The 13009-nt window shown below is 43.8% G+C and overlaps 1 protein-coding gene across 1 annotated transcript in view; it reads left to right on the top strand.

The window, feature by feature from the left end:
* HOMER2 (homer scaffold protein 2) overlaps positions 1-13009 on the top strand; it is a gene marked incomplete at its 5' end in the record, with an annotated part of 57619 nt that overhangs the window by 15490 nt on the left and 29120 nt on the right. Inside the window, one exon of the mRNA XM_084268180.1 lies at positions 8224-8380. Coding sequence (XP_084124306.1) covers positions 8224-8380 — 157 coding nt within the window. The remainder of the gene's footprint in view (positions 1-8223; positions 8381-13009) is intronic.

Here is a 13009-nt window from a genome sequence, read left to right as displayed (position 1 = left end):
GGTCTTGCTGAGCTTTCCAGAGCAGCCCCCAGCATGTAAAATACAAGGCTGGTGCATACCAGTGTTTCGTCCTCCTTAACATCAGCTGCGCGGGGTGGACTTTGGGATGTGCACCTGGGTCTGTGAGCCAGAGCCTGGGGAGTTGTCACAAGCCCAGCATTGCCTGGGTTTGTGACACCCAGCAAGGTGCCGAGGGAGGCTGCTGGCTCGCTCCTCCAAGATTTACACTTTCAATTTACAATGGCAATCTCTTGCTGAAATATTACAAGGCAAACATTGTGCCACAGAGGAAGCTGTGCGAAAAGCATTAACTCTGCTGGAGCCAGGGTGAACCCAGGGGATGTGATTTGTAACTGATCCAGGGAAGCAGGAAGGTTCTGGGGGTCTGTGGATGTGCTGGTGCAGACTCATTTGTCAACAAGGGCAGGAGAGGTGATGGCAGTAAACAGTATTTTTTCAGTTGGATAGGGTTTGAATTTATTGCTATGCAAATGGCAAACCATGTGAATGTTACTGGGAGCGCATGTTTATGGATCCTCTTTCGATGTTTTCTCAGGAAAAATCTCAGAAATAATCAGAGTAACACAACCAGTTTCACATGCATGTGCCTCAACGTGTTTGTTTCTAATAAATAACCTGACATGTGGAGTAATAGTTCAAGGTCTTCTCAGTCCCTGTCACTTGTGTATGAGTGTTTATTCACAGCGTCTTGAAAGGTTAATAGCTGTCTGGAGATAGTCCAAAACCAAGCTTTTTCACTGCAGAAGTTAAGCCTTTTAATTTGTATATTGACTTCATAAAGGCATAATTCTGTTGTGAAATCTCACAGATGTTACAATGATTTTCATACCAAGAGCTTTTGTCCCGAAGATTTATTCTTTTGGACTTAACTCAGCTGCAAATCAAAAATGAGTTTAATTAATGCTTGTGCTTTTAACAGAAAATTTCTCTCCATCTAGCTAAGGTGGTTCTTTTTGTTTTTTTTTTTTTTTGTCTAAGTAACTGGAACTATAATGCTTCCTACAAGTGCAAGAAGCACCTTCTGTTAATTACATTCCATCTATTGAAACAATAATGCCTGTGGAAGAAGTGACCTAAAAGGAAGCAAACTTTTTTGGTGGGAATTTCATATATTTCTGCCTATGAGTTGATATCAAACCTAGTACAAAGTGGGCACCAGAGAATCACAGCTGTGGCTGTGCGAAGGAGTTGCACAGCCGTGCCCTGGATCAGCACTGCTGGCCCTGGATTCAGCAGTTCTTACAGCTTCATCACGGTCACCCACAGGCAGGTCGGTCTGCCTGCTGAACAGGAACTTCAGTAGCTGTCAGGCTGCAAAGGACTTGGAGTAAATTATATTTTAAAAATAGCAGTTTCTCTTTTTTGTTTTCTCTTTTTTTTAGGGATGGTGTAATTTCTGTTCTACAACTCGGAGTTGTTCAGAAGTTGTTCCCTGTACCTTTGTATGTACGTGCAGATCCACCCTTCAGCAACGCACTGCCTGGGAGCACAGGCTGTGCTCGTGCAGTACTCACAAATGCAGGTTAAGGGGTATCTGAATTTTTCTTAGTTTTTGATTTTCCCAGAGAGGAAAAAGAAGAGCAAAACCCGAGTGTATTTGTCCACTGCTAGCCTGTCTATCGCTCTAGGCCAGTTCTCTCATCCCTCATGTAGAAAAGATATTATGGCCTCTTATTCTCTGCATTCACCTTTCCTGCCCTGTATTGTTCAGGTTGCTTCTCCATCCTCCCAAGTAACTTTTGCTGTGGAAATATTTGTGTGAGGAGGAGCACTTGCATTGCAGGGTGAATGGGAGCTGCCTGGCTCTGGAGCTGGGTGTGCTGAGCAGACCCGCATCTGGCCACCAGTACTTGGCTGCAGGAGAGTGGTTGGCAGGGCTGGTGTCCTGTCCCAGCCGCCTCACGTTGTGTGGGGACAGTTCATAAAGCCACTGATAGTTTCTCTCTGGTTTGTAGAGACTATTCATTTTTATAGTAATTGCTTTTGTTGAGTGGTGAATATTCAGCTGCTGAGTTAGCCTTGTAAATTCACGTTAATTCAAAAACTTCCCTGAGTGGAAGATGGGGTATAAAACTGCTCTGCAATGATAGTGACAGCAAAGCTACAGGGAGGAAATAAAGGGATTTAATTCTGTTTCCAGGCTTGTGACTGGCTCTGTTTTCCTGGGATGCCATCTCACTCTTAGTGGCTGTTTCCTCAGGTGTAAAGCGGAGCCATTACCCACCTGCTTGCTTCACACAATGAGTTTTGCACCCTCGCAAGCTGAAACAGGCTATTCCCTTTTGCTTGTGTACGCAGGCAGACGGCACCTGAACCTGCCTGTCACAGCTGATGAGATCTGACTGACCTGGATTAATTAACACATGCCAATGTGGGAAGGGAGCAAACTGACTGCTTTCATAATGCTAGTATGCTCATAACACATCTGTAAAATGTCCTTGGTCATCATTAAGGTGCTCATCCGCGTGGTTTTCTGCCTCTTTAAAAAGATGGCATGAGCCTTCAGTATGTAGCAGGTAAGGCTGGAGGATAGCAGACTCTCTTGTTTGCTTTGAGCAAAGATTAGTTTTGTGTATAAGCTGTGACCAGTGTGCTGATTGCCATGTGTGACATGAGAACTGTTAAATTCTCCCCACAACAGTTGTGTCCTTCATTGGAGGTCTGCCTTTGCTTGGCTTTTGGTGTTTTGAGGAGAGGGGTTTGTGGTTCGTAGTTTGAGATGTTTATGTATGAACAAGTGAGTAGGGCTGCAAATAGATCAAACAGGTTATTTTTAGGCATCGTTACTTGACTGGACTTTTATTGAGTATCAAGATGAGTATTTCAAACAGGAGAAAAACCTCCATCCATGAACTCAGGGACCATCGTGCCTCCACGGCTGAGAAAAGCGAGACAGCAGCAGACTGGCAGGGCAGCTGCACACCCTGCGGCACGAGGAGCCAGGTGCCAGCACCACTGCCAGCTGGAAGGGGGCATTTGGTGACTTGTGGGGTCATGGAGAGTAACCAGAGAGCTTGCTGCTTTCAAGGGGCAAGATACATTTATTCAGTTTTGTTTGGGACCAAAGGCACTCACTGATGTGCTCTTCGGCTTCGGAGCTGAGAGAGAGGCACAGGTAATAGGTGGTGGCTTTAGGAGCTGGCAGTGTTACCATCCCACTTTCACATGGGAGGAGAGGGTGGCTGTCAGGTGGGCCGGCTGTGGGGGAGAGGTGGTGTGGGGACAGCACTCCTTTTTTTAGCAACATTATTTATGATAATCCAAAAATAAGTAAATACAAATGGTACTCCAAAGTACATTATGTGTGAAGATACACATAAAGGATTAGTTCTTGTTATTGCCTTGTCAGGCAGCAGTTAGCGGTGCCTGATCCAAATAACTATTGACACCAAGTTTATCATGTGGTGTTTAGCAAGTAAAATCTTTTGTATCATAACCAGGGACAGGAGGTATGTCACAGGCTAGGATTTGGTGCTAGTACCTACTCTTCTTTCTTGAAAGATCCTCATTCTCTAATACTTGTTATAGCAAATCACTGCAGATGGGCTGGTGCTGTCAGGTGGGATAAATCTCAGTGTGTGCATGACACTGGCCTGTAGCAGGAAGCGCCACATTCCAAAAACTCTGGCTGATGTGCTGTCTGCAGGCGTGTGCATCCTCCACCAAATGGCAGTTATATGAGGACATATTTTTTAAAACTTTATCCCAGTTGATAAATTAGACAGTTAGGGCAACACTGTCTAGTATTAGCGCAGGCAGAGCATGAATAATCCTGTCCTGTAAGCTAGGACTCCTCTTCGTGGAGAGTTTCGTGTGATCTGTTAGTAACAGTTTTAGCAAAATGTGCAAGTTGTGGTTTTGCCTCTGGTGGAGCACCAGGGCTCCTGTCACAGATATGTTTGATGTTCCAGATCCTACAAGAAGTAAGGAGCTAATTTGTGCATTCTATTTAGTGCTCGGTCAGTGTGTTCACCTGATGTATGCTGGACGCTTTGCACGTCTAAAAACTGGGGTGCTGAGCCTGCTTGATCCCCACAAGCTGCTGTGTTGTGTTTACTACCAACAGGTTGCTCAAATGCAGAAATGTTCACATCACTGATGCCTCATTTGGAGCTTGCTGCAGGTGACCCCATGCATGGCTGGGGTCTGTGGGTCCAGGGTTCTCCCAGGTGCCAGCTGGGTTCCCAGTCAGGGCTCACTGTGTTACGGCTCCCTCAGCCACCAATATCACAGACCCCTCACAATGCTGTTTGCCAGTCAGCAAAGGCTCTCTGCAGCTGAAGTCATTTAAATCACTGGTTGTGCTCATGATTCAAATGATAAATGAGGAACTTTGAATTAAGTAATGTGAACTTTTCCTAAGTGAGAGCTATTCCTGTTGATTAGGAAGGGTAATATAAAATACATGGCTTGCAGCTAGTCACACACTTGTAAAATTTGGCATGGTTATATATTAACCAGAAAGTGATAGGGTACCTCAGAGCTGTGCATGCAGTTCGTTAGCTTCACAGCCTTAGATTATGCTTTTTTAATTCTTCAGAAAAGGTTAATGACACATTTGTTCATTAATGGAGAATGATTGCTTTTTACTTGAGGTTTCTCACGTGCCACAAGGTTGGCAATTAGAAGTCAACTGAAAAGTGCAAAACCATGACTTGAAAATTGCAATCGTGTTTATAATACACACTGGTCGTATTTAATAATAAAAAAGCTTATCAAAGTGTGTTTTCTATCTTAATCTGCATTATTAAAGAACTATTAGCTATAATTTAGGCCTCCATTTGCTACTTTTCAAGTGGATTAACTCTGAATAGCGAATGTTACTGTCAAATTGATTTTTAAACAGTTGGGGGGGGGGGTTGAGAGTATTTAATCAATCGTTAACAACTTTGGTTAAAATTCATGAGATTTTAAACATTCATCAATTCTCTTTGCCCTCTGATTTCCGAGTCCATGGCCTTGCTGGCAGCACCAGTGCTCCCTACCTCCCCAGGCAAACCAGCAGCCTCATGCAACCACCAGCTTCCAGGGGCTGGAAGGATGCAGATGTGCTGTGGGAACTGCACGTTAGCATTGCTGCTCTTATAAGCTTAACACTTAATGAATCTCTAATAAAATGCAAAAAAGAAGAAACCCTGGAAAAGAAAGTCATTCCTCTATCAGTAAAGCAAGTTTCAAGTGAGTAATACAAAATAATCCTTCTCAATTTGGAGCTCTGCAAGACCATGATAAGTGTCTTAGAAATGCCTAATTCAGCATTTCATGTGACAATTAAGTGCCATGGTTTTATAGTTCCCTCTGTGCTTCCACGGTCAGAGGAGTTTGGGATGCAGTGAGGGAGGATACTTCCCCTTTCCACTATGTTTGTGCCACTGGAGTTTGTCAACATTGTTGGCTTTGTGACTGGCCGTGATGTGAGAGAAAGCATGTGGCACTGGCTCTGAGTACCTGTGATTCCAGCTCATGGGCCCTGCTGACAGGTTTGGGCTTTTTAGGGTGAAAGCTGAGAGCAGACCCACAGGTGGATTCGGCAGCAGGGAGCAGACCAGGGCAGTTTTTCCAGGGGGTTGTGTCCTGGTGCTTTGCTGCCTTGTAGAGCCACCTAGGGCATACATAGTGAGCATCCAAGTGGTCGTTCCTAATTTGAAACTCAGCACAAGGTTAAAAGCTCACTAAGCTTGAACAAATTAAGAATGCTGAAGTTTACACACCACTTTTCCTTTTTTTAACATTTTTTCAACTAGCACACTATCACTGTCAGTGGTAGGGCTGCCACTTGCACCCAGTAGGACACAACACAATTTTTTTGTTTAATAATAATAAAGATCAGAAACCTACTCAAGTTTTGCGTTTACTTTTTAACAGAAGCCCCCCACGAGTGGATAGATGGCTGTCTCAAGCCCTGAGCTTCAGTATCCATTCCTTTATCCACTTGGATGCATGTTGACAACAGCAGCTGCTACAATAATCCTGAAAAAATAGAGTTTTTTCCCTTCATCCACTTTTGTTATCTCCAGATGTACTTTATGTGCTTGCTGCTGCAGAGAGACGAGGTATATCTGTAACCATGTCTTCTGGTGTTACTAGGATGATGTAGCAGACCTGAAGTTGTTCGGAATGAGTTTGTGTGAAGGAAAAGTATGAAACTTCCAAAAGTTCCAGCTGCACTATATAGGTCATATTAACATTAGCAAAGCCAATTATCAGTCGAATCCACTAAAAATATAGAGTTAGGTAAAAGGCAAAATGAATTCAAAATTATTCTTCACTCTGGGAAGGTATGTATTTTTAGAGTAAAGGAGTAAGCAGCCTGGGGAGAACTTCCCTTCCCTGCATCCCGTATTGTGAACCAACCCCATGACCTCCATGGGCACTACGCTGATAATCCTGTGTAATGGATGATGGAAACATTTTGAAAATGTTATGGAGGCCTTCCTCTTCTTCCTTCCCAGCTAAGGACAGCATTGATTTTCGTGTGTGAAATGAGTCAGGTTCAGTGAGTTACTGATAAGGAAGTGCTGCAGCAAAGGCTGCTCTTTCACAGCTGTTACATGACAGTCCCATTGTAATTTCAATTTATTTTATATAAGTATTTTACAGAGTTCAGCACAGCTATCCACCCAGAAACCTGCATGGCAGTCCCTGGAAGAATGTAAAACTTTGCTGATGTCTTACAAGGAGAAAACCATGGTTACATGTTCTCCCTCCTGTGCCCTGGCTGGGCATCGCAGGCTCGATCCATCTTTCCTGAGCGAATTCCTCAGTGAGCTCGCTTCGTCTGTGTGCTATTCCTGACTTTATCCCCCTTGTTTTTAATTTAACTGCTACGGTCAAGATCATGTGTGATGTAGATATAGTTCCTACGTGCAGTACCTGAAGCTGTTCAATTCTAAAAATGCACAGGTGGCTGTATCAGGAACTGAATGTTACAGAAATCTTAATAAAAACATCCTTCCACATCTGTGGGGCTGAGAATAATAGAATTATTTATGTGAATAGGAGACAATAGCATATGAAAGCGAGAGATCTCTCTGGCCTTTCACCTACCTCTCATTTGCTTTGTGCAAAATTCAGCCTGGCAGTCTTTTCAGTTTCCCTGTGGTAAACATTTTTGGGCACTGACTCTATTGTAGTACGATGGGGTATGAATCCTCTCATAATCCTGGGCTATTGACGATAGAGTATTTTGCATGTGATAAGAAATATTGAGCAGTACACTGAATAGAAACTGCTCTGTACTTTAGCTTTTAAGAACTAAAAGTGTAAAAATTTATATAAAAGCACAGTAGAACTTGATTTGCAGTTCACTTCTACTTTTAAACTTGGATTAAGCGTATGATTGGAAGTGAATTTAGTTTTATGGCCTCTAAGTAAGTCTTAGTTGTGATCTTCAGCCCGATGACTCTGTGTGCATCACATCTTGTTCTTTTGGTCTTGCATCTTCTTTGCTTTCACATGTGATTTGCATTGTCACGTGTTGAAGGTGAAACAAAACATCTTCACTGTGTGCACAATTTTCCTGATGACAAAAAGCATCTGAGGAGGGCTGGCATTTAGGAAGGGGGTCTCAGGGGCAATATGTCATCCACTGAGAACTCAGGCAATATATATCAACACAGCCTTTTGGGTGTGTTTCTCTTCTCCCTCACTTTCCAGGATGATTGACTGGTTTTGCATCTGGTTAAATATTCATGCACATCTACAGAACAGTGGGATTCTGAGGATAGAGATTAATATTTCAGTAATTATAGGATGCCTGTAGGTTGCTGGAATCATTGGTGCATCCACAGAGGAACCGTGGCTGTAGGTAGCTGTTCACAGGAATGTGTGGCAGGAGGAAGCCCAGCCATGGGGGGACTGTGCGTTGCTTTTGGCAAAATATGTGGATGGGGAAAGAAAGAATGCAGGGCAGTTTCCTGGAAATAAAATATTTTGAGGAAAAGGTGGGTACTGAGTTAGTATAATGTGGGGAGAAAAAGCCAGGGGCTGTAGCAGTAACTGAATGTTACTTAGAGATGCCAGGGAGAGGTACCCGAGGCTGGATTGTAGCTCGGCAGCGTCACTGCTCTGCCTTTTCACTTGGGGGATTGCCAGGCGCTCTCTGTGTTGTGATTTCAACGTGCCTGGTCAAGGCTGGGCTTCTGGGACATATCATCTTCTGCACACTCATGCATCCATTTCTCCTGTCCCTCCCTATTCCAGAGAACAGCCCATCTTCACCACCAGAGCCCATGTCTTCCAAATTGACCCCAGCACGAAGAAGAACTGGGTTCCCGCAAGCAAGCAGGCTGTAACTGTTTCCTACTTCTATGACAGCACGAGAAACAGCTATCGGATTATCAGTGTGGATGGAGCCAAGGTAGGAGGCTGATGGTACCCTGGCGTGTTTACTGTGTGGAGAGGATTGTGGCTGTCAGCCCCTGAAGGTTCACATTGATGGGCTGCGTTAAGCACTTAAGTTGATAAATACTCACTTTTTCTATATAATATCCATTGTGGACACTTGTGATAACTAGAAAGACACCGGGCACCTTAAAAGGGATTTTGCCAAACTTAATTGATTCTACCTCTGACTAGTTTGACTTCACCGTCTTAATGAGTCAAGAGCTTTAAGTGTCCAATTGAGTCTGCAGGATGGTATCTAAAACCACTACCCGTACCAGGTAGATAAGGCTGAGGTCATTTTGGTGAAGAAAATGGGTTTTTTTCAAAGGGAATGAGGAGGCAGATAGGTGCAGATGAGAGCTTTTAATGTAAATGCCAACTTCATATCCACTTTTGCCTGGTTGAACTGTTTACAGGTTAGCATTTCATTTTATTCAGGTTTTGCACTGGAGTTCCTCAGCCTCAGGTGACATGTCAGCCCTGAAGACTCCCCCCCACACACACACACAGCTCTTCTTACTTTGTTTTGCATTACCAGATAGCGTGCTGAAGTATTTCCTGTAAGAATCCCCCCATCAGTTGGATTGAATGGGTTGCTCAGACAAATGTTTTTATTATGTATTAGGTTTATGCCTCTGATTAGTCCCTCCAAAATAACCTGCAAGGTGACAGCTTTCCCCTAGCAGACCCCAGTCAGAGGTGAAAGTTAAAACACCTGTGCAAAAAACAGCTCTTTTGGCAGAGCACTAACTGGAGGGTAATGAGACAAGTTTACAGCCTGTTTATCTGTGTTGCTGTTTGGATGAGAATGTTAAAATATCACTGTCCTGGGAGAGAGAGATCACAGAAATCATCCCTTAATAAAGCTTTTCTATTTGTCATGCCTATTTCACATGCTTGTTGTTCCAAACATCTCCTGTGCTATATTTGGTTATATATTGGCTTATAAATCAGGCCCAGTGCCTGTTTAAATTGATGGTAATGTTTCATTGACATGGGTATAGCATTAATATATCACCATCATTACAGTGTTTGTGCCGGTGTGTTCGTTTCCAGAAACAACACTTAACCAGCTGCCTTGGTTCACAGCCAGCACACACAACCCCTGCAGCTTGCTGGGGAGAGCTGGGCCCCCCCAGGTTTGCTGACACCCCACGGATGCTCCTGTGCCTGCTCAGGCAAATCTGGCACTGGTAGCAGTGGGCTGTGGGCTTTGCAAAGCCAGGCGAGCGTGACTTGCAAACCCCAAGCAGCGGGTACATGGTTTGTGGGTGTGCATGCATGCATGCATTAAGACCAATTAATGAAAAGAAAGTAATTACTGTGTGTGGCAGGGGGAAGTTGCAGGGGAAGCGTATGCCCACAGCCCAAGGGTCCTGCCCAGCACTGCAGAGTGTGTGCTGAGAACTAGATGGGCATCCAAGCTCTGCATTGTTATCTGCTCAAAACACATTCGGAAGGAGCCCTCCCCATTTCAGTGTGTCCCAGAAGGAGGTGAGCTTTCCATGATTAAAATTCTCCCCTGGGGTTTCCTGAGCAAGAATCAATTGCTGGCCACATGAATTATTCCTCTTGTATTGAACTTTTGCTGATTAAGGAACAGGTCAAGAAGAGATGCTGCCTTCACGCTCACCTCTGGTGAGTCCCCAGCTACCCTGCCTGTCTGTTTTAAGAGTGCTGATTTGGAAAAATAAGGTCTTTATACCCAAATAAAGTTAAAAGTTGTTTGGTGGGTTTTTTTCTGTCAACTATTGTTTGGTGTTTTGACCTACTTTTCTAGCCAAAAATGAAACTGGTTATGACTGTGAGGAAGAATATAAGCAGCATCAGTTTGTGTTGTCCTGATTTCCATACATATCAGTCTTCCACGTGTTGGCAAACACCAGCTGGATTAGCATCACAGCATCACTGTGGGCAGAAGTTATCCCTGCTTTCAAGTCAAAAAAGCTAAAGCTTAAGTAAATTAGGGAGCTGGCCCTAGAAGGAAGCTGGTGATGAAAGGCATGTATCTCTTACAGCTCTCTGTCCTTGTCTGAACTGCAAAGTGGCTGTTTTAACGGTTTATTTTAGACAGACGTATGCAATGCACATGGCTTGCAGTGAAATCTCATTTAAATCCAACTTGTAGGCAGCAGTTGGATTTGGTTTGGATTTTTCTTACCTTCTGTTGATGCTACAATAAAAATATTTTGAAGTGATCAAGAATACAGGGCGCTTCACTTAAACTTTGTTCATTGTCCAGTTGCATAAGCTTTATTTTACTTTTAGCACTCAACATATCGCCCTGGGCAGCATGTTAAATTGCAAGTATGGGGAGTAGCATATTGCTGCTGAAACCAGTTAACACTGCTGTCGTGCAGAGCATAGGGCAGGCTGCCTAATGTGAACCTGATGAGTGCTTAGTTTCCTCCTGAGGCACCACCAGCCTGGTGGGCTCTGATTCTCATAGCAGTGGCTTCTGCAGGCTGCTGCTGTGGTCCTCAAAGGTACGGACCCTCTGCTGTCCCCTGTCCTTCAGCCCCATCCTCTTTGATTCCAGCAGGCATAGTCTGTCCCCTTGTCCTTCCTGGCAGATCCCTCTCCCTCACCCCCAAACCCGCAGGACACAGAGGGTGAGGAGGGGTGCTTCAGGGCAGAGGGGAGCAGGAGGATTTAGGAGTGGGCTGAAGGAGGGGATTAAGGGAGCTGCTGAGCCCATATGTTTAAAGGCCTTAATATTGGGAACTCATTTTGTGAGCATACCTGGCAGGAAGGCAGAGGGGTTCTTGGCTCTGCTGCCCGTGCAAGAGGACCCTTCAGGGATTTTCCCGTTTGAGTGGTGGGGAAGGACAGAAGGGCTTGGCTGGTCTGTGGGGTGGGAAAGACAGACACTGCAGTGAAGAGGAAAATGGGGCAGAAAGGGAATAGGGTAAAGGTAGGGATAGAAGTGAATTAGAGGGATCTTAACTCTTCCCTTGAAGACAAATATGCCAGAGGCTCTTTCTGAACGCTGGGAGTCTGCTATGATAGGGGTCTGCCAGAGAGAGTCAGCCTTCCAGGTAACAGGTTTCTTCCAAATCTTCCCAGCCCCATAACACAAAACCCCATTGAAATGCCTTAGGAGTCAGGCACTGAAAAGTGGAGACCCTAGATTCAAAACAGCTTGTACCACTTCCATTCCTTGTGTCTGCAAAGCTGGGAGAGAACAGGTCTTATAATTCCTGCATCTTTCACAGAATAACAGGTGCTGTGGACAGCAGCTTACAATTTATAGCCAAAGATTTCACAGATGCACCACGTGATGTGAACCAAGATACCATTCCCAAACAAGGACATGCATTAGTTTATCTTTTAATTACATTATAATTGACTTGTATGTTGTCAAGAAAGTAATTTCATCATGATGTTTTAAGAAGTTTCTAGCCAGAGGCTGTTTAAACTACAGCCTAATGAATGCTGGAGAAAATGATCCAGTAAAATGCAAGGGCACATACTGATTCAGAGTTAATGAGGCAGCCAAGAGACTTCACCATATGAAAGTGCCCAGTGTCGCGGGCAAAAGTCAACCCTGTTGAAAAATGACAAAATATGGTGATGATGCAGGGGGAGAACATGTTGTAAGTGCCTGGTTGCTGTGTAGTGTGTCGGGAAAGCCACACACAGGGCTCCTCATTAAAAGTGACCTACATTATTCTGCCTTTTAGAGGCAAAAGGAAAGTGTGAAAGTATGAGAATTACTCAGATCGATATCCCCCCTAATAATAATGGTAGTGCACTGGTTGGTGGGTTTAGGTTTTTTATACACTGGAAATGTATTTTATCCAAACAATACAGGTGAGGGAGAAAAGATGATAAACTGGTTTCTGTATAGACTTTGAGAAAGAAATATAATCCCTCAGAAACAAGCTCCTGTCCTTGTTTTCAAATGTTCAGATGTTATATGTCTACAGAATGTGTGGGTGCAACAGCAACACTTTTATCTTTTGGGAAGTAAGTTGTTAATAAGGAACACTTAGCTATCTTAAAAATTAATATCCAGGAACAAAGTATATAGTGAGACATTTTGAGACAGCAGCACCAAAGTGACACAGAGGCATGTTAGATGCCAGTCTTGAATTGTTTCTGTGAAGCACCTAACAGATGACGAGCAAAAATCAAAGTCAGGGTTAAAAAGATGAAGAGACTGCAGAAGTAATTTTGGTAAATATATGATACAGGAACATGGACTTTGTGTTTCAGAGGGAAAAGAAATTGTCAGCTGACACTTATTCCCAGTTGCTAGATCATTTAAAAGAGTTTATTACCTAACAATTACCTTGAATATTGAAGATCAGCAGCTAAGTTGGGCATAATTGTGTGAAAGTATCGAAGAGAGAACTGGAAGAATTGCTGTGCTGGGAAAGCAAAATCAGTGGGTCTATTTCTGAAGTAAATTGCAATTAGTAAGAATAAGAATATGGGCCAAGTTTTGCGAATCAGCATTCACATAATGTTCCCCAAAGTGAATACAGTACATTACATAGTATGATGAAGCTGTTTGATTAAGTGGCGTACATGCCCAACCAGTGGGATCTATCAGAGGGCGTCCCAGCAAGAACGGACAGTGTGTTTCCAGAGCAGAATG

This window comes from Gallinula chloropus (assembly GCF_964237585.1).
Source record: "Gallinula chloropus genome assembly, chromosome: 9".
Taxonomy (NCBI): domain Eukaryota; kingdom Metazoa; phylum Chordata; class Aves; order Gruiformes; family Rallidae; genus Gallinula; species Gallinula chloropus.
The sequence above is the reverse complement of the archived record's forward strand: the minus strand, read 5'-3'. Positions and strand labels throughout refer to the sequence as shown.